Here is an 18145-nt window from a genome sequence, read left to right on the forward strand (position 1 = left end):
TCAGGGGCATCTACCACCAGGATGAAAGACTGTATGCAAATTATCCCGAGGGGCTTCAGGTTCCATAAACACCTATGGAGCCTGGAATCCCTCAGGCTCATTTACATACAGACTCATCCTGGTGGTATATGTCCTTTAAAAGAAAGAGATGGACACAGGAAATTGGGCAGTTACCCAACAATTTCTGGCCGACAGGCTTTGTTTGACAATTGGCTCTTTAATTCTAAAACTATGGTCTTAAAACTACATCATTTTACAATGGATAATAGTTATTTATAGTACAATACACTATACAATAAATATACAACTGTTGACACATAAATGAAAATGGATATAATCACCTTCCCAGAGGAGAGTTTATCAGAAGATACAAGTAGTGTGTCACCCACTGACAGGAGCTGCGATAAGTTACTGGAGCTAGAATGAAGCCTTCTAACCTCATCAATATTCAAACCCAAGATTAGTTCTTGTCCTTCTGTGGCCATCTTGGAGGGTGTGCTAGAAATCTCCTTGTACGGAGTAAGGTCTGCATGTTTCAGATTCGGTTTAGTAAAAGAGTTGGAGTCACGGAATGACCTCCTCCGTTCTTTAACAGAGGTAGATAAATCCTCATCATCCGGCTCATTCTCCTCTGAGTCCAATGTTATCTTGTCCTGAGAAAGGTCATGTAATGACGGCTGTGGCAGTGTAAATTCTGCTGGCTCCTCTACCACAGGGGGGTTGAATACAGTCTGCTCTTTTATCTTTCGAGCTTGCATTTCCTTTAGTTTTTGGATTTTCAGGGCATATTCCTGTTCCAGTTCTTGCAGCCGTTTCTTCTCCCGTGCAATAGCCTCTGCAGACTGTCTGTTGGGACTGCCGACCAGGCCTGTATCTAATTTAAACATTTTATTTGCCTAAATGAAAGAGAAAATGGACTGACTTATCCATAGATTGGAACCCTAAAATATCCACATCATGCCAAAGCTCCAATAAGGCAGGTCTCTAAACTGCTCATGTGATCAGGCATGTCAGGTTTCCATTTCTGAAATCCAGACTGGTTGGCAGAATGCATTTACTACTACATCTACTAGGTAGATGAAAATATTGTGAAGCTCTCCCTTACATACTTTTTTACAGATCATATATGGGTTGGTCTATTAATATTTATTTACTCTATTCCTATTAAAAATCCTGATCAAGCAAATCTGTTTGTATATCATATACAAGGGAACAAAATGGCAGACACGTAGTAAAGTCCAATAGAACAATAAAAACAAAGGAACAGGGTAGCGGAAGTGGGGTTAACTTATCCCACAAATTGAAATTTACATGTCACAATGTATGGAATGGAATGTATGTGTATGGAAAACATTGGACTGTACTTACTGCCATATTGCTGGAGTCCAGCTTTCTTTTCCCTAGCTCCTTGCTAGCCACTGCTTTTGCTCGTGCAAGCTCTTCACCAAATTTCAGTGAAAGGGTCCTTTTTTCTTCAACTCTGTTCTGTACTTTCATAATCTAAAAAATAAGTGTGTTGCAGTGCATCAGAATGGACAAAGGAGCACAAATTAATAACTGCTTTGTAAGACACCTAGGAGAAAGGGTCCTAGAAAAGAGAGTGGAGCGGATTTATCAATCTGTTTACAACAGAAACCTGTCATAATTTGCATCAAAAATGGTTTTATATGCCTTGTACTGGATTTATCAAGGGTTAAAAATGGTTATTAGATGCTTTCCAATTAGTAAGAGAAGAGGGGGCTTGATTTTGCAGGAAAAAGTCCACACTAAAAGGAGGCAGAACTAATAGGAACCTAAGCCAACTAATAGGAGGTGCAAAGAATGACTAGACAATCTTATACTACACCAGATTATTCGGCATCAGAAACTTCACAAAATTTACACCATCCTTTAGAAGATGGTTTCACCAAGTTAGAATATTTCTTTAGTCCTTACCATTCCTGAGAAATTAACATCAATATTTTAGTCTCTCCACTGTCAAATAGGCTAGGTTCCCAACTCCAGACCAAGACTGACTGTAGAACTAAAATTACAATATTGGGTACTACACTGCAACTATGTTACTTAGACTCCCTACTGGCATTGGGCCGAATCAGAAAGCCAGACACCACCCATTTAAAAGAGAATTCAGAAATAGGAAGCAGCATAAACACCATCAAAAATCCCTTTTAAAGGTTGCAGATAAAATGAAATTGGTGAAGGTCATCTAACTTGTTAATGTTAAACATGACTAAAAGTTTCCTTATTAGTGAAAGAATGATGCTACTATTGATCGATTATATAAAGCTACAAAGTCAGTAGAAGCTGCGCTCACTTGTTCTTGCAATTTCTTCAGTAACGCACGATTTGCATTTAGAAACTTCTCTGTTGCTTGCAGCTGTTCTGCGAGTCGGGTAATCTTCAACTCCGCAGTTTTGATCGATTCCCGTTTCTTTTCCTCTTGTTGCAAGAGATGTTTTAATAGAGATTCATCCTTTAATAGCAACATTCTGAAAGAAGAACAATGAAGTCTGTCAATAAAACCAATCGCTATCTTTAGACAAGTCAGACAGGGGCCAAAAGCTTAACTGCTTAATGCTTTCTCTGCAATTTGTTGTTTAATGTTGGATTACAATGTTTAAATCTTGTACATTAACTTCTCGCTAAATAAAACTGGACTGTTTTAAATAAACGTATGCTTTTACAATCATTTCTATTTTTCTATGCAACTTGTAATCTTAATTTTTTAGTCAACATTTACCTCACCGTGTTAATTCACGCATGTCAGATTTGTTGCAACTTAAATTCAGTTCTATAGAACTAAAAACAGAAGATTGGCAACATTTTGATGTAGGCCATCAATATCTAATTAATGTGCCGCTGGCCATTCACAACGCAGAGGACAGAGCCAGAAGAACATGTCTCTGTGTAATGTGTAGTGCCTGTTTTAAGGAAGATCTACAGGCGAGTAAAAAAAAAAAGAAAAACTGAAGAGTGCAAATAAAAGAGAAGACATCACTGAGAATTCAATAGCTTAGATATAAAAATACCATAAATACTCGAGTATGCCAAGATTTTCAGCACAAAAAAAAAAGTCCTTTCTAGGCTTATACTCGCCATCGACACACTATGACTGATATCATGGTGCATGTTACGGGACTGCGTAGGGAGTTAAAGACAGCAGAGGACTTGCAGGGGGCATCGCAAAGATGAGTACAGAGATGTTTGTTTTTTTTACGGGTAAGCAGGGGGCTGCTAGTTATATACCAAGGGGGCAGGCACTGGCTATATGCTGGTGAGCATGTGCTTGCGGGCTATATAATGGGGGGACTGTGACTAATGCATTTCCCACCCTCGGCTTATACTCGAGGCAATAGAATTTCCCAGGGTTTTTTGTGTTAAAATTATGTGCCTCGGCTAATACTCTGGTATATACAGTAAGTAATATAATTTTAACCCATACACTTCTATTGATTTCAGTGATCTACACCAGTGAAAAATCACTAAAGCAGCAATGTGAAAAAAAACTACGCCAGTGTGAAAAAGCCCTTAAGTGAATACAGCGTGCTTTTGTTCCAATTATCAATGACAAACATTGTTATTCCATATAACCCACTTCTGTTTCAGGTGTCTTGATTCAGCCTCAGTAACTTTTGGATTTTTGGTGAGTCTTCTGCTGCCATCTCCTTCCAGGTCAGAATTTGTTGGAGACACGCCCGACTTTGACTGGTCTGTTTTCAACAGCTTCTGTTTTTCTCGACTGAAGAAAATGAAAGAAAATGATCTACAACAGTTCACATATTACCTGGAGGGAAAAAAGCAACAAGATCCAAGCTGCAAAGCTGCATTGCAATGTAGAAAGCAAGGATGGCACTCACCAAAAAGTAGTTGTGGATATCTTCTTTTTATTTCATCAAGTATATATACTCACAAAAAGTAGGTGCGGGGGAGGGAGTGGGAGCTGAACGCCCAAAGGAGGGCAACGGCCGTTTCGCGCTGTGCTGCGCTTCTTCCGGCCCTGAAGGTGAAGTGATTAAAAGCCGTGGGGTTTTTAAATGCTGGTGGATCACTTGGACACTCCCACAGGGGGAGTATCCGATGGCCACACTCTTTGGAGTAGGCTGATGGCACCCTGAACTCTGTAGCCAATCAAGGGGTAAGCAACACCCAAATGGGAAAAAGAAACAGCTGGGCTTACCTCTTGTGCATTGGGTCATTTTTCCTGCTGGGTGTGACGTATCCTCGCCGCCAATTGTGGGTTCCGGCGGGCGCTAGCCTATTCGTCCTGAAGCCGGACCGAGGCCCCGCCCCTTCCGGTATTTCCCACGTGGGGTTTGTCACGTGCGCGGACAATTTGTCTACACCCCTTTTCTTCCCGGTCATGTGACTCGTTGCCTCGACAACAAGGCACGGCGTCACTACACCAAGGTGATCGAGGGTTTTTTTTTTACACTGTCTGTACCTAGGGGATAGACCGCACTGTGCACTATAAAGAGGCATAGAGCCCGCAAATGCTAAAGAGTAGGTTGTGCCATGTACCTTGCCTTAGTTCTCCTGTTATATCATATAATGCATTATAAACCTGTATCTGAAAACGGCATGTATTAAAAACAAAAAGGTGAAAGACACCTATAAAAATCACGTTACACATATTACACAGTGCAAGATATCAGATACTTAAATACTGCACATACATTTTATGTTTGCTAGCATACATCTAGCCTATGTTTATACTTTGGCAGGTCAATGAATATAACATCTGTGGGTATTCATAAGAACACCCCCATATCTATTTTGTCGTTAAGACCAACGGGCCCCATAGCATTCGATCTCAGTATCCATCTGCTCTCTGCATGCAGTAGCAACCTCTGTCTGTCCCCTCCTTTTTTTGGGGGTGGGACCACCTCTAAGCCTGTGAACCTAATAGAGTCTATATTGCCCCCATGCTCTTCTCTAATATGTTGAATCAATCTCGGGGCCCCGGCTCCTGACTTTATGGATCCTAAATGCTCTCTGACTCTCAGGTATAGATTTCTTATGGTTTTGCCAATGTAGAATCTCTGGCAATCGCAGATAAGGATGTACACAACATAGCTTGTTTTGCAATTAATAAAACTTTTTACCTTAACTTCCAAACCACCAAATGACACTACCTTACTGTTTGAGTTATACGGACAGCACTTGCAATGACCACATTTGAAGTTCCCAACAAGTGGGTGTTCTTTAAGCCAGTTCCTATTCTTCTTCCCTGAATTAAAGGCACTGTGAACCAATTCGGATCTAATCAATTTACCTCTCCTGAAGCTAATAAGGGGTCCTCCAACGGCTTGCTCAGCGAGATCTCTATCATTCTCTATCAAATGCCAGTTGTCCCTCATGGCTTTTTTTATGGTGTCGGCTAAGGGAGTGAAGTCAAAGGAGAAGGTGAATCTTTCCCTCTCCTTCTTATCACTATTCCTCAAGAGTTCTTTTTGGTCTTTACTTTTAACTCTTTCATATGCCTGGTCAAGTATTCTTTCTGGATAACCCCTCTTTAGAAGTCTCTCTTTTAGCTCCCTGGCCTGTGTTTCAAAGCCTTCTGAGGTATTATGGACCCGTTTTACCCTTAGGAATTGTCCATAGGGGACGGCTTCTTTCACGTGCCTAGGGTGGTAGCTTTCAAAATGTAGGAGGGCATTGGTGGCTGTTTTTTTCCTGTGGACCGAGGTGCATATTTCGTTATTTTTTACTTCGACCAGTACGTCGAGGAACTCTAGTCTCTGTTTGTTTATGGTGCACGTGAACAACATGTTCATTTTGTTGGTCTGGATGAGGTACTGCACCATTTCGTGGAAACCCTCTTCCGTGCCAGTCCAAATCATGAACACGTCGTCCACGAATCTTCTATACATCTGAATAAAGCGCACATAGGGATTGTCTTCACTATAGATGTATATACTCTCAAAAACCGCAAGAAAAATATTAGCATATGTACAGGAGACCGGGGTCCCCATGGCAGTTCCGTCTATTTGTACATACCAGGTGCCATCGAATCGGAATGCATTATGTGATCATATATACATGAGAGCCTGACATACAAAGTTCCTGTAACTTTCACTTTTTTGGGCCTTACTGATGATTTCGCTCACTGCTGAAACTCCATCTTTATGCGGTATACGCGTGTAAAGGCTCTCGACATCGATTGATGCCAAGTAAGAGCCTTCCTGCCATTGTTGTTCGCTTAATGCAGATAAGAAATCCTTTGTGTCCCTAAGGTAGGAGGGTATATCTTTAAGAACTGGCCTAAGTAGCCAATCAATGTACTGCGATAGCGGCTCGGTAACCGAGCCTATACCTGCGACTATTGGTCGACCTGGCGGGTTACTGATGTCCTTATGTATTTTTGGTAGGAAATACCAGTCTGGTTTTTTAGGGAACTGGGGTAATAGCCTTTCGGCCATTTTTTTGGACAGGACCCCTCCTATGACCTGTGATCTTAAAAACATTCTTAGTTGTTCACAATAAGCTTGTGTAGGATCCTTAGACAGCTTTTTATAGGTTCTGGAATCCCCCAATAATTTAAGCGCTTCATTTTTATAATAATCACTTGTCATAACCACTATGTTCCCCCCCTTGTCTGCTGGTCTAACCACAACTCCTTCGTTGTTCTTTAATTTCTCCATGGCTAAAATTTCTTTTTTAGTTAGATTAGAACCCTCCTGTTTGTATATTAGGGATTCCACGTCTTTCATAACCTGCCTGCGGAAAAGATCAAGAGAACCACCCTGTTGTACTGGTGGATTAAACCTAGATTTTATACCCCCTCTTAAGGGTTCTTTTACTCCTGATGCTTTTAATCACTTCACCTTCAGGGCCGGAAGAAGCGCAGCACAGCGCGAAACGGCCGTTGCCCTCCTTTGGGCGTTCAGCTCCCACTCCCTCCCCCGCACCTACTTTTTGTGAGTATATATACTTGATGAAATAAAAAGAAGATATCCACAACTACTTTTTGGTGAGTGCCATCCTTGCTGTCTACATTGCATTTTTGTTGTCTGGACTTTGCTTCACGCTTCGAGGATTTGAGCACCACTGAGGATATATACCTCCACATATATGGAACCCATGCACTCCCAAATGTGAGAATCTACCCCTCTATCTTGTGGATAGGAGAAGTGCCATCTTCCTTTATTTACTCCGAATTTTTCAAAGCTGCATTACCTGGCAATCTCTTCTTTCAGTAGACGATATTCAATCTTCTTCTCATCTGGTAAAGCTTCTGGGGTCCTCATAGGGTCATTTTCTTTTTCAGACTTAGGAGATGCTTTTGGTTTGGATGCCTAGAAATATATAAAATTAACTCAACTTTATTATGGTAGACAAAAAAAACCTTACTATTTACTTATCCTGCTAATACTACTGTTATTTGTGTATGTGGGCACGCTCAAAAACGGTCTCGGAAGTGAATCACAATATTTCAATATTTAATACCACATTCAAAGTATAGATAAAAAGTATAGATAAAAACATTCACAATGGTCTTGATATAATAACAGATGGTTGAATTACTACATGTACTGGAATTTGATTATTACTCGATAGCTCTGACAAATTTGAAGTGTGTATACACTTATGTGTTTACTGTAAACTTATGTGTTTACTGTGGACTGGTGTGTTCACTGTGAACTGTAAACTTTTGTGAACACACCAGTCCACAGTAAACACATAAGTTTACAGTAAACACATAAGTGTATACACACTTCAAATTTGTCAGAGCTATCGAGTAATAATCAAATTCCAGTACATGTAGTAATTCAACCATCTGTTATTATATCAAGGCCATTGTGAATGTTTTTATCTATACTTTTTATCTATACTTTGAATGTGGTATTAAATATTGAAATATTGTGATTCACTTCCGAGACCGTTTTTGAGCGTGCCCACATACACAAAAAACTTTTCTCGAATTTTCTCATTGGGGCCCTTTTTGGTGTTAAGACCCTTTGTGGCTGCACCCAAGGCGGTGTGACAGAGATCAATAAGTGCCACTAAACCCACTGTAATACTACTGTTAGCTTGCCTAGTGCCCGGTTATTTTTGACAATTCTTTCTTCCACAGAAACCTCTTAACTAGAGAACCTTAAGAATTCTGCAGCTCATCCCATATATTGGTCCGAACAAGGAGGCTATAATAGTCCATAGAGAAACACTGAAGCCACCTGCTGCCCTGCCCATAGAGACACGTGCAGCCTTAGGTTAATGGAAAAGATGTACTCTTTCCATTATATTTCCTTTTTGGATTTCTCTAGGAGTCATGGAAGGTATAACACACATGCAGAGAAAACAATTAAAGGGATCTACATGCAGCCTTGTATGTTTATAGCAGCAGACAGTGTAAGGTAGCAACACTAGATAGCTTTGTTACTATGTGGTGTTTGTAGCCGAAGGACTATGAAAAATGCAGTTATTTTCCAAAATTGTAGCTGGACTCGGAACACTGTGGTGCATTCCAGTGCGATATCTCTTCACTAACCACAGCACAGGCCCTACAAGTAACTGTCAGTGCATCAGAGCATTTCAAGTCCGGCAACAATCCTGGAATAAACACATTTTTCATAGTCCGTCTGCTACTAACTACACATGCATAGCTATGGTTACACAGAAAGCTTGGTTTGCCATCTAATGCAACCTAACATAACTGATGACAGATTTCCTTTAATGCACATAACAAATATATGCCTCTAACTACATCAGTCATCCAATACACATAGATCACAAATATTGTGTACACAAACTTTTCTTACTTCAGCAGTTCTTCTGGCTTCTTTGATCATGGATTCAAGCCCTCCAAAAACTCCACCTCCTGGACTGGATGGTTCTGGATCAGATTCACTGTCATCAGATGCATTCAGAGTAACAACTACAGATTTGTGCTTTGGGAGCTTTTGAGAAAAGAACACAAATGTATATGTATGAAAACGCTGGATGCGACAGTAGAGATTTATATAGTCTCAACAGACTCATAGATCAGAGAAAATAATCAGGGCTCGTAGAGTAAGGCATACAGTAGACACTGAACCGGGCTAGTGTTAAGGCTGAAGGTCTAGCTGCTGCATACTCTCTGACCAGATACACAATGCAGTGAAAGAATTGAGGGATGTACATCTGCTCTTCTGCTTGTGTCTTCTACTACCTGGGCTACTCAGCATCTGCTTCCTATCCTCTCTAGCCAGCTACTGGGCTCCCCCCAGAAAAAAATTAATTAGATCAAAGTTTACCTTTCTGTATGCAGAGCTGTCTCCCTGGTCCCATGAGAGTGGTCAGAGAGAAGCATTCCCCCCTCAAGAAACCACTCTGTCAGGCAACGATTTCAAATTCATAAAACCTTCCATGTCTCCCATATTTCTGCCATACATGTCTGCCCCACTCCTCACTGGCCACTCCTATGGAACAAGGGACACAGCTCTGCAGAAAGGTAAACTTAAGGGTACATTCAGACAGCCGTCTGTGGGGATGCATGGCTGTACTCTATGGAGGGGAGAGGGGTGAATGGATGAAAGATTCCCTTTAAGATAATGTAACATTTAGATTACATTATTTTCACGTACATATGATGTAAGAGGGGGGGGGGATGACTAACAGTAACTAGTTTGTAATTTTGTAATCTTCTGCAAGAGGCTCACTTCTATAGGCACAAATATTTGTTCTTTATATCTATGGTCATTACATACTATCTGATGTTTCTGTGTAGGTAGATGCACAGACATTTGGCCTCTCAACCTATTAAAGACGCAAATATTGCATTGGCAGACTAAATAAATATTAGTGTGTACAGTTCCACTGAGAATGGCACCTTGCGGTTGTAAGGCAACAAAATTACTACTACTGGGGTTAGATAGTTACACAGGTTTGCATTTGTGCATCATTTTGTATCCCATTTTATTTAAAAGAATTGACCCTTAGAGAATAGAATATGCCCTTACAGAACATTGTCACAAACCTCCCTTTAACATTAACATTAAAGGGGTATTCCAGGAATCAGCACAATTCATATGCAAATGGATACTCAAAATATAAGCTAATGTGTAATTGGTTGTTATTTAAAATTTTGCTCCCCTTAGCAGAAAAATGCTGGTGATATAGACTGTAATGAAGAATTAAAATGCTACTGGCCCTTTAATCAGTCCGTTAATTTCCTCCGCGCGGTCCGTCGCAGAACAGAAGATGGCCGCTGGTCACATGTCCACATCACATGTCCTGCACCTGCCTGGGCAGGTCATGTGATCACCACTACATTTAGCTGTAGTTGGTTGGTTGCAGCGCATCCAGTATGGACAGTGTTGTGGTAATGGCAGTTACACATCATTACTATGGTAACAGAGCTAGAAAACCTGTTAGGGGAGCAGAGCAAAAGAGGTAGGAGGAGTTACTGAGAACTAAAGGATCATGGGACTTGTATTTTCCAGTGGCGGCCATCTTAGTGATAACTCCACCTACTTTAGAGAGGCCATAAATTTTGTAAATCATAAAATCAAATTATTTAAGCTCCGTTTTGTGACTAATGACATTGAGTTTTGTTGTATTCATTTATTTATATCATCATGGGTTTTTGTATCAGACGTTCATATTCCCGGAATACCCCTTTAAATCTTGAGCAAAAATGTTTAAACAAAGGATAACATGTAAATGGTGGGGTACAACTGCTCCAACCACCACCAATAGCCCGAAGAGGGTCCTTTTCAACATCAAAAAAATGTGTCCTGCCACCACACTTCAGTAGGTGGCTTCATTTAGACAGAGGAACGGGAACTTCATTGTAAAGATCTGTGGACATCACAGAGGTCGGTAAAAACGTATACATTCTGCCTGCTACACAGTTATTAATGCAAGTATACATGCTATGTTCCATTATAGCACAAGAACAATTTTCAATGTTAAGAATAGGAAGAAGTCAGTTTTAGAGAAATACATTCTTAGTCTGACCCTGTATAAGAAAAAAAATTCTATTTACTAAGACAACCTTTTATGTGCAGTTATCCAAAAGGAACGTTTCAGTTCCTGTACATGCATATGGTTAACCATAAGAAGTGCGTACCTTAATTACACGCCTGATGGGTCTCAGGACTCTTACAATCTGAGTGGTTGTTTTCCTATGTGCAGCAGAATTAACACTGGCTGATGTCAGAGTAATCCGTGGTACAGGCATTATATTGGCGAGAGGTGGGGAGGAAGGCTGGCTATTAGTGGTTTGTTCCTACAAATGAAAAACAGATTTGCATTGATGTCAACTATGCTTATAAACATCCATTTACCTTTAAATGGGACACTTCACTCTTGGGAGCTGAATACTCAACTCTTTTTACAGTTTAGTATTTTTGGAAACCATAACTTTCAATAAGCTTACAAATACCTCTGATTTGGTAGCCCTTTTATTTGCCAGAGATTTTAGGAGCTCCTCACGCAGCAGCATTTCCTCTTCCTCCTCTTCATCTGCAAATGGAGGTTTTGGTGGTTGCTCAGGTTCTTCAGGGGGGAGTGGAGGCGGCACTAGTGGCACATCTGGAGAGCTCTTAGATATGATTGGGTCATACATTGAGGCCTCACAACGGACAGGCTGCAAAAATAATTCATACTGTACAAATACATATTTTACAGAGAAATGAATTCACTCCAAAATCAAAAGAAACTCACCCAAACTGAAGGGAATTGTTCTGTTACACATAATACTGATGGCACACATCCTACTGTGTTTCCGGGGAAAGGTCTTGAAGGAGAGGCCCCTATGCAATAGAAATATTGGCAAAATAATAGAATGGAAATATCCAACAGCAGAATATAATACAGATTTAACATAAATAACTACTACAACAGCAATATAATAAATAGATCTATCAAACAGTCAACACTACACAGATTCACTATTGTCACAAAGGAAAGAAAAAACACTTACCTGGGGAATTTGTTTCACTATCGGTGTCCATTGCAACTTCCTCATAGTTATCATACTGGTATATTCCACCAGAATTTTCCAAACTCTGTTTCTCTGCTCGCTTTTGCTCTGCATCAAAAGACTAGGAAAAGAATAAAATGCAGGTAGTTGACAAAAGGTGGAAAAGTAGGGGTTCACCAGCATAAGCAGATAACCTACAAGATGACAAGACAATAAGAAGTGCCATGTAGGATCACATCAAAATAAATCAATTGGCACTTATAAGCAGGACATGTATGTACATTAAGAGAGATTTTCTTTACGGATCGTAAACACAATGGTCATATATCTTTAAGAGGGTGCCATTAGTTTGGGCAAGTAGCCCATGCACTTAGATCTGAGAGTTAAAAAAAGAATGCACACTGTGGGGTTCTTTCAAAACCTGTGGTAAAGCGTGCTGAAACGCAACATCCTAAATGCCCCCCTAAATTAGTGGGTCGGGGAGGTGTTCGTAGGCATATCTTAATGCACACAAGATCCATCATATATATATATATATTGACTAATTCTACCGTTATTGGAACAGTTATAGACACAGTTGCTGGAGCTATTTAATGAGAAACTAAACTTTTAAGCCAAAATGCATAAATCAATAGTGCAGATAATGGTAAACTTTGTATTGTTGTTAAGCAATAGGTTTGTCTCTTCTACATCTTTATAATTATAAATCACACCCTGACAGCTAATTAAGAGTTAATGTTTCAAACTAAACTTAATTATTCAGAGAAACACTACTGTTCAAAAAAAAAGTAAAAGAACGGAGGCTTTAACGAATCAATTAAAAATCCCCTTTAAAAATCCCACTGACATCAATTTTTCGTCATCCGTTATATTCCATTTATAGTAATAATGCATGCATTTTTTGGACGGCATAAGGATGGAGGCCTCAGTACTTTCTCTGTTTTAATAAACCACATGCATAATGGATGACTGACCAAATAACTTTAACGGATGACATAAAATTTACATTGATGTTAATAGGATTTTTAATTAAAAAAAAATGTGACAAGGTTTAATGTAACGGAGGTATAGAACAGAGGTTTGAATGATAGTGAAACTTTGAAAAAAACTTTGTACAGACTCTTAGGCTGTCATTTTTTCTCCGGTGTACAGAAACATTACCCACTAAAGGAAAAATCAGGAGCAGAAAATAGACACAGAGAAGCTGCTTTACAGGTCCAAGCCTCATGCCGCATCCACTGTGGTGGCGGGGCTTTATCAGACGCCGATGCACAGAGCTCCCAGAGTCACATTTAATAGTATATATTATAAATGTCAAATATTGCAATACTTCTTTACTGGTTCTTAGATAGTTTTTAAAGAGGAGGCTGCAATGATATGAAAGGACTATATAAATGTCTAACGTTTTACATGAGAGTGAGTTGTAATGAGCAATCCTACAGACAACCACCTAACCAAACTGCTAAATCTAGGTTATTCTTGTCCAGGAGTAATATATGTATGACGCTCACCTTGCTGCGTTTACTCCTATCCCCTACAAGTTTCATAAATCTATTATATTGCTCTTCTTGGTTTGAGAGATCTCTAATCTTTCGAATTTCTTCCTCTCTTTTTCTTCTCTCATCTTCCTCGGCTTGTTTTTTTTTCTCTTCCTCCTCTTTTCGCTTTTCTTCAGCTTTCATTTGTTGCAGCTTTTTCCAGGCCTTTGTTTGCTGCCGCCTTCTTGCTTGCTTAGCTGGAAGGAAATAACATTAAGTTACATCTCAGACATATCAGTAACAGCTTTCACACCTTACCATGTACATTGGGTAATCTGCTACATTACCTGCAGTAGTTGTATTATTAACTTTCCGTGTGACAGCTGCGTTGGCATTGGTCTTTTCCTTTGGAGATTCTGACTTTAATCCGTCCTTTGGAGATTCTAATTTGCCCTTTGAAAGTTTTTCTTTGCTTTCTTTCATTACTAACTGTTCTTTCTGCTGCCATTTTTTACTTGCAGATTGCAATGCCAAAAGACGCAGGTGGAGTTCTGACAATTCTTCTTCCTCAATAGCAGGTTTCTAAAAAGAAACAATTTTGTATCCAAATAAAAATCTGGATCAGACAAATATTACCCTGTTTCCGCTAAAATAGGACTTCCCCCGAAAATAAGAGCTAGTACAATTTTGTTCAAGCTTAGAAATATAAGGCCTCCCCTGAAAATAAGACCTAGCGGCAGTCATTGCTACAGCTCCCCCCCATGCCATACATTAGTATTAGTAGATCATTTAGATGCTGCAAGAGGTTGTGACATGGGGGAAGAAATCATGGGATAAAATCTATGATTGTTGTGCTGCAAATGCGATACAAGCAACTAGCCGGACAAGAAGGGGATCATTGAGAGATTGAGGCCAATGATTCCAGTAGAAAAGGAGTCACAAGAAATTCAGCATGAAATAAGTTTGGAGAATTATAAGGATGTAAGAGAAGTTGATATTTTATTCAACAATAAATGCGAATTATTTTTAATGGAAATATTAGACATCCCCTGAAAATAAGACCTAGTGCCTCTTTAGGAGCAAAAATTAATACAAGACACTGTCTTATTTTTGGGGAAACAGGGTATGTAAACAAGTAAATTCTATCACAATTCTACAGGAATTATTATAACGCAAAAGTTCCTGCTCCTTCTCTTAAAATAACTGCATCTTTATTTGACAATAGGCAAGGTTCAAGAATAAATTGTAGTTTCTATGTGACTGCACACAGACATTTATCAAATGTAAGGCATTGTTTCTAGAAATAGTACACTGCGCCATGTATTTCAGGGGGCTCCCACACACCCCCAGTTTCCATGGCCGTGTGTAAAAGTGCATGCAGTTACTGCCTTTGGGAGTTTTAGTAAATAGCCAGGATATTGGGACCAACTTCACAGGACTGTAACAGCAGTTTTTTTAATGTTGAAAATTACTGCCCAAATCTTTGCTCCACTATCAATTTGGAGAAGGTCACTATCCCAATCACCCTTTTTTGGTGTTTTATGAGTATGTCCAAAATTGACCCCATTAAAACCATTAATTGCAAAACGATTCCCAAACAAGCAGCGGAAAACAAGTATGACTTACCACAACAACTTCTGCAATGTTACTCTCAGATGGAACGTTCTCCTCAGTTTTATCAGGTTCTAGAAAAGAGTGAAGCACACAAAATCACATAAACATAAGAACCTCAGGCAGACTTCAAGATTGCTTATACATTTAAAAAGGTTGTTGGTCATAAAGCATATCACTGCCTACACTATTCAGTGCATGTTTAGTGAATCAAACAGAGAAACCTTTTGCAGACACCTCTAGGAGCAGCTTAGGTCTTCAGTTATTTTGAACCAAAAACCAGGAGTGGTAGAACACATATAACAGGTGCAGGTTACCATTATACCTCCCCTCTGTACAGTCTGTACTTGCACCTGTTCTGTGTTTGGCCACAGCTTTTGGCTCAAAATAACTGAAGACCCAATGGAGATGTGAACTGCCCATTATATGTCAGAGGAAAAGGAGAGGCAGATGAAACGCCACTGACAAATCTTTATGTCCCCAACATCTTCTACAAGGGTAAAGGAAAGTCTTTGAAAATACTCATCTACTGCACATGACCAGCTATGTGTCTGTGTAAGAAGGAGCAGTGTTTTTATAATGTGCATTATGATCACAAATCAGAGTTGCTATTTTGCAGGGAAGAAAAGCCTCCTAGCATTAGATATTACTACGAAGAATCGGCCACGATCCTACGCCACTAAACTCACAGCACTTTTATTCCTGATCATTGGTCAACCTTTTTCTTGTGGGTATAAAAACATTGCTATTCAGAAGTGCACCCCCTGTGTAAACAGCCAAAAACAATCTGAGTATAAGAAAACATCAGATGATTATAAAGTGAAAATAGAACGAGACGAATGAACTGCCTTTCTATGCTCCAAATAAGCAGATCTGAATAGGTGTGACAATGCTAACAATTCTGGGAACCTTGTCATATGGCGCCATTTTAAGCCTCCTTTATTTCATTTACTGTACTTGAAGGTCTATTGTAACTGATTGTGAGCAGGAGGACTCACATTTATCACCTGTATACGATTTCCTTCATAATAAAAATTACTATTGGAGACTTGGACTAGCCTAAAGAAAGTATGAAACTGGTATCAAATTATACAGGGTTTTTAGTAGCCAGCTACATGGAGATAAATAAATCTGTATAGGTGGCACACACACTAAATAATGATGTACATGTGAACAGAAGCTGTTCAATACTAGTACATACATGGCAAATCCTCTGGTGAGGAGACCAAAAATTTACAGATTCCTACAACTATTCACAAAAAAAAAAATTACTTTCCTTTACTGCAACTATATGACTGTTGGGGCGGGACTACACAAATTTATCTGGATACTTCTGCCTAATATCCTTTTATACACCTTTTATATGGACTGCTTGCATGATGAATGATGGTTAGAAACACAACATACCTTTTACAATTTCTGAGTTCTGCACAGGCTTTTCTTCATGAACACTTTCGTTGGTCTTGGTTTCTTCCAAGTGGCTTTGCTTCTTTTCATCAGGGATTGGTTTTAACTTTTGCCGCAGAGGTTTCAGCTCAAATGCCTGAAACGTCTTCACTGGTGGTTTCTCAGCCACGACCGGCGGATGTGCTTCTTCCACAAGAGTTTTCTCTTCAGGGAGAGGAGGCTCTGTGGCGGTGCCCACAACAATGGCTACTTCTTTCACAGGATCTTCCTTAAGAGCGAGTTTCTCATCCTTATTTATTGACTCAAGTTCAAGTTTAATCTGCTTATATTTTAAGAGCAGTTCCTCAAAGCTTTCCTCCACAGAGTGAGCAGGTTTCCTTGGTGGGGACCTCCCTTTCACTGAAAAGCTTGCTTAGAAAACATAACCATGAAAAAGCACTGTACAGCTGCAAGACAATGGGAGCCATGGACCTTATACTATGGATTGCCACTTCCATGGTCAGAAAATCAATCACTGACACTTCACAGTGTGCGATTCACAGACCGACCATGGTCATCTAAGTTTGTGCCTTCTGGGAGAGGTATAAGTTGTGAGGATTTCTAAAGAACACCATCTATAGCAGTGGTGGCGAACCTATGGCACGGGTGCCAGAGGCGGCACTCAGAGCCATTTTTGTGGGCACCCGGGCCATCGCCCCAGCACACCAGACAAGAATCAACTAATCTTCCTGCAGTTCCAAGCAACGCAAAAGATGCTGCTTTCAGTCATATTTTGATATTGACTTCGCCACTTGGGACTGTAGGAAGAGGGAGAATTAGACGGGGTCGAATTATTTTTGGAGGACCTCCTGATGGCCCCACCATTCTCTGTCTACTGAGGCAAACTGGAAAGAAGCTAAAATGATGTACAATTTCCATCTTTCTGTGTTGCTGTCCTCAGGAGGCCAATATGATTGAAAAATGTTGAAACTGTAGTGTGGTCTGCACCTCTGCCATGTATATATATTACATTATACACTGGCTGGGCAGAGCCTCAGTACTGTAGTGTGGTCTGCACCTCTGCCATGTATATATATTACATTACACACTGGCTGGGCAGAGCCTCAGTACTGTAGTGTGGTCTGCACCTCTGCCATGTATATATATTACATTACACACTGGCTGGGCAGAGCCTCAGTACTGTAGTGTGGTCTGCACCTCTGCCATGTATATATATTACATTATACACTGGCTGGGCAGTGCCTCAGTACTGTAGTGTGGTCTGCACCTCTGCCATGTATATATATTACATTACACACTGGCTGGGCAGAGCCTCAGTACTGTAGTGTGGTCTGCACCTCTGCCATGTATATATATTACATTACACACTGGCTGGGCAGAGCCTCAGTACTGTAGTGTGGTCTGCACCTCTGCCATGTATATATATTACATTACACACTGGCTGGGCAGTGCCTCAGTACTGTAGTGTGGTCTGCACCTCTGCCATGTATATATATTACATTACACACTGGCTGGGCAGGGCCTCAGTACTGTAGTGTGGTCTGCACCTCTGCCATGTATGTATATATTACATTACACACTGGCTGGGCAGGGCCTCAGTACTGTAGTGTGGTCTGCACCTCTGCCATGTATATATATTACATTACACACTGGCTGGGCAGTGCCTCAGTACTGTAGTGTGGTCTGCACCTCTGCCATGTATATATATTACATTACACACTGGCTGGGCAGGGCCTCAGTACTG

At 40.2% G+C, this 18145-nt stretch overlaps 1 protein-coding gene across 1 annotated transcript in view; it reads right to left on the minus strand.

The window, feature by feature from the left end:
- The window catches only part of ZFC3H1 (zinc finger C3H1-type containing), a 40943-nt gene that overhangs the window by 17463 nt on the left and 5335 nt on the right, over nt 1–18145 (minus strand). Inside the window, exons 2-15 of the mRNA XM_072146717.1 lie at nt 16402–16800; nt 15010–15068; nt 13731–13965; nt 13417–13640; nt 11906–12026; nt 11647–11735; nt 11366–11569; nt 11051–11209; nt 8760–8897; nt 7177–7295; nt 3596–3739; nt 2315–2489; nt 1369–1500; nt 342–896 (exon numbers count right to left, since the gene is read on the minus strand). Coding sequence (XP_072002818.1) covers nt 342–896; nt 1369–1500; nt 2315–2489; nt 3596–3739; nt 7177–7295; nt 8760–8897; nt 11051–11209; nt 11366–11569; nt 11647–11735; nt 11906–12026; nt 13417–13640; nt 13731–13965; nt 15010–15068; nt 16402–16800 — 2753 coding nt within the window. The remainder of the gene's footprint in view (nt 1–341; nt 897–1368; nt 1501–2314; nt 2490–3595; nt 3740–7176; nt 7296–8759; nt 8898–11050; nt 11210–11365; nt 11570–11646; nt 11736–11905; nt 12027–13416; nt 13641–13730; nt 13966–15009; nt 15069–16401; nt 16801–18145) is intronic.

Source organism: Engystomops pustulosus, chromosome 4 (genome assembly GCF_040894005.1).
Source record: "Engystomops pustulosus chromosome 4, aEngPut4.maternal, whole genome shotgun sequence".
NCBI classification, from domain to species: domain Eukaryota; kingdom Metazoa; phylum Chordata; class Amphibia; order Anura; family Leptodactylidae; genus Engystomops; species Engystomops pustulosus.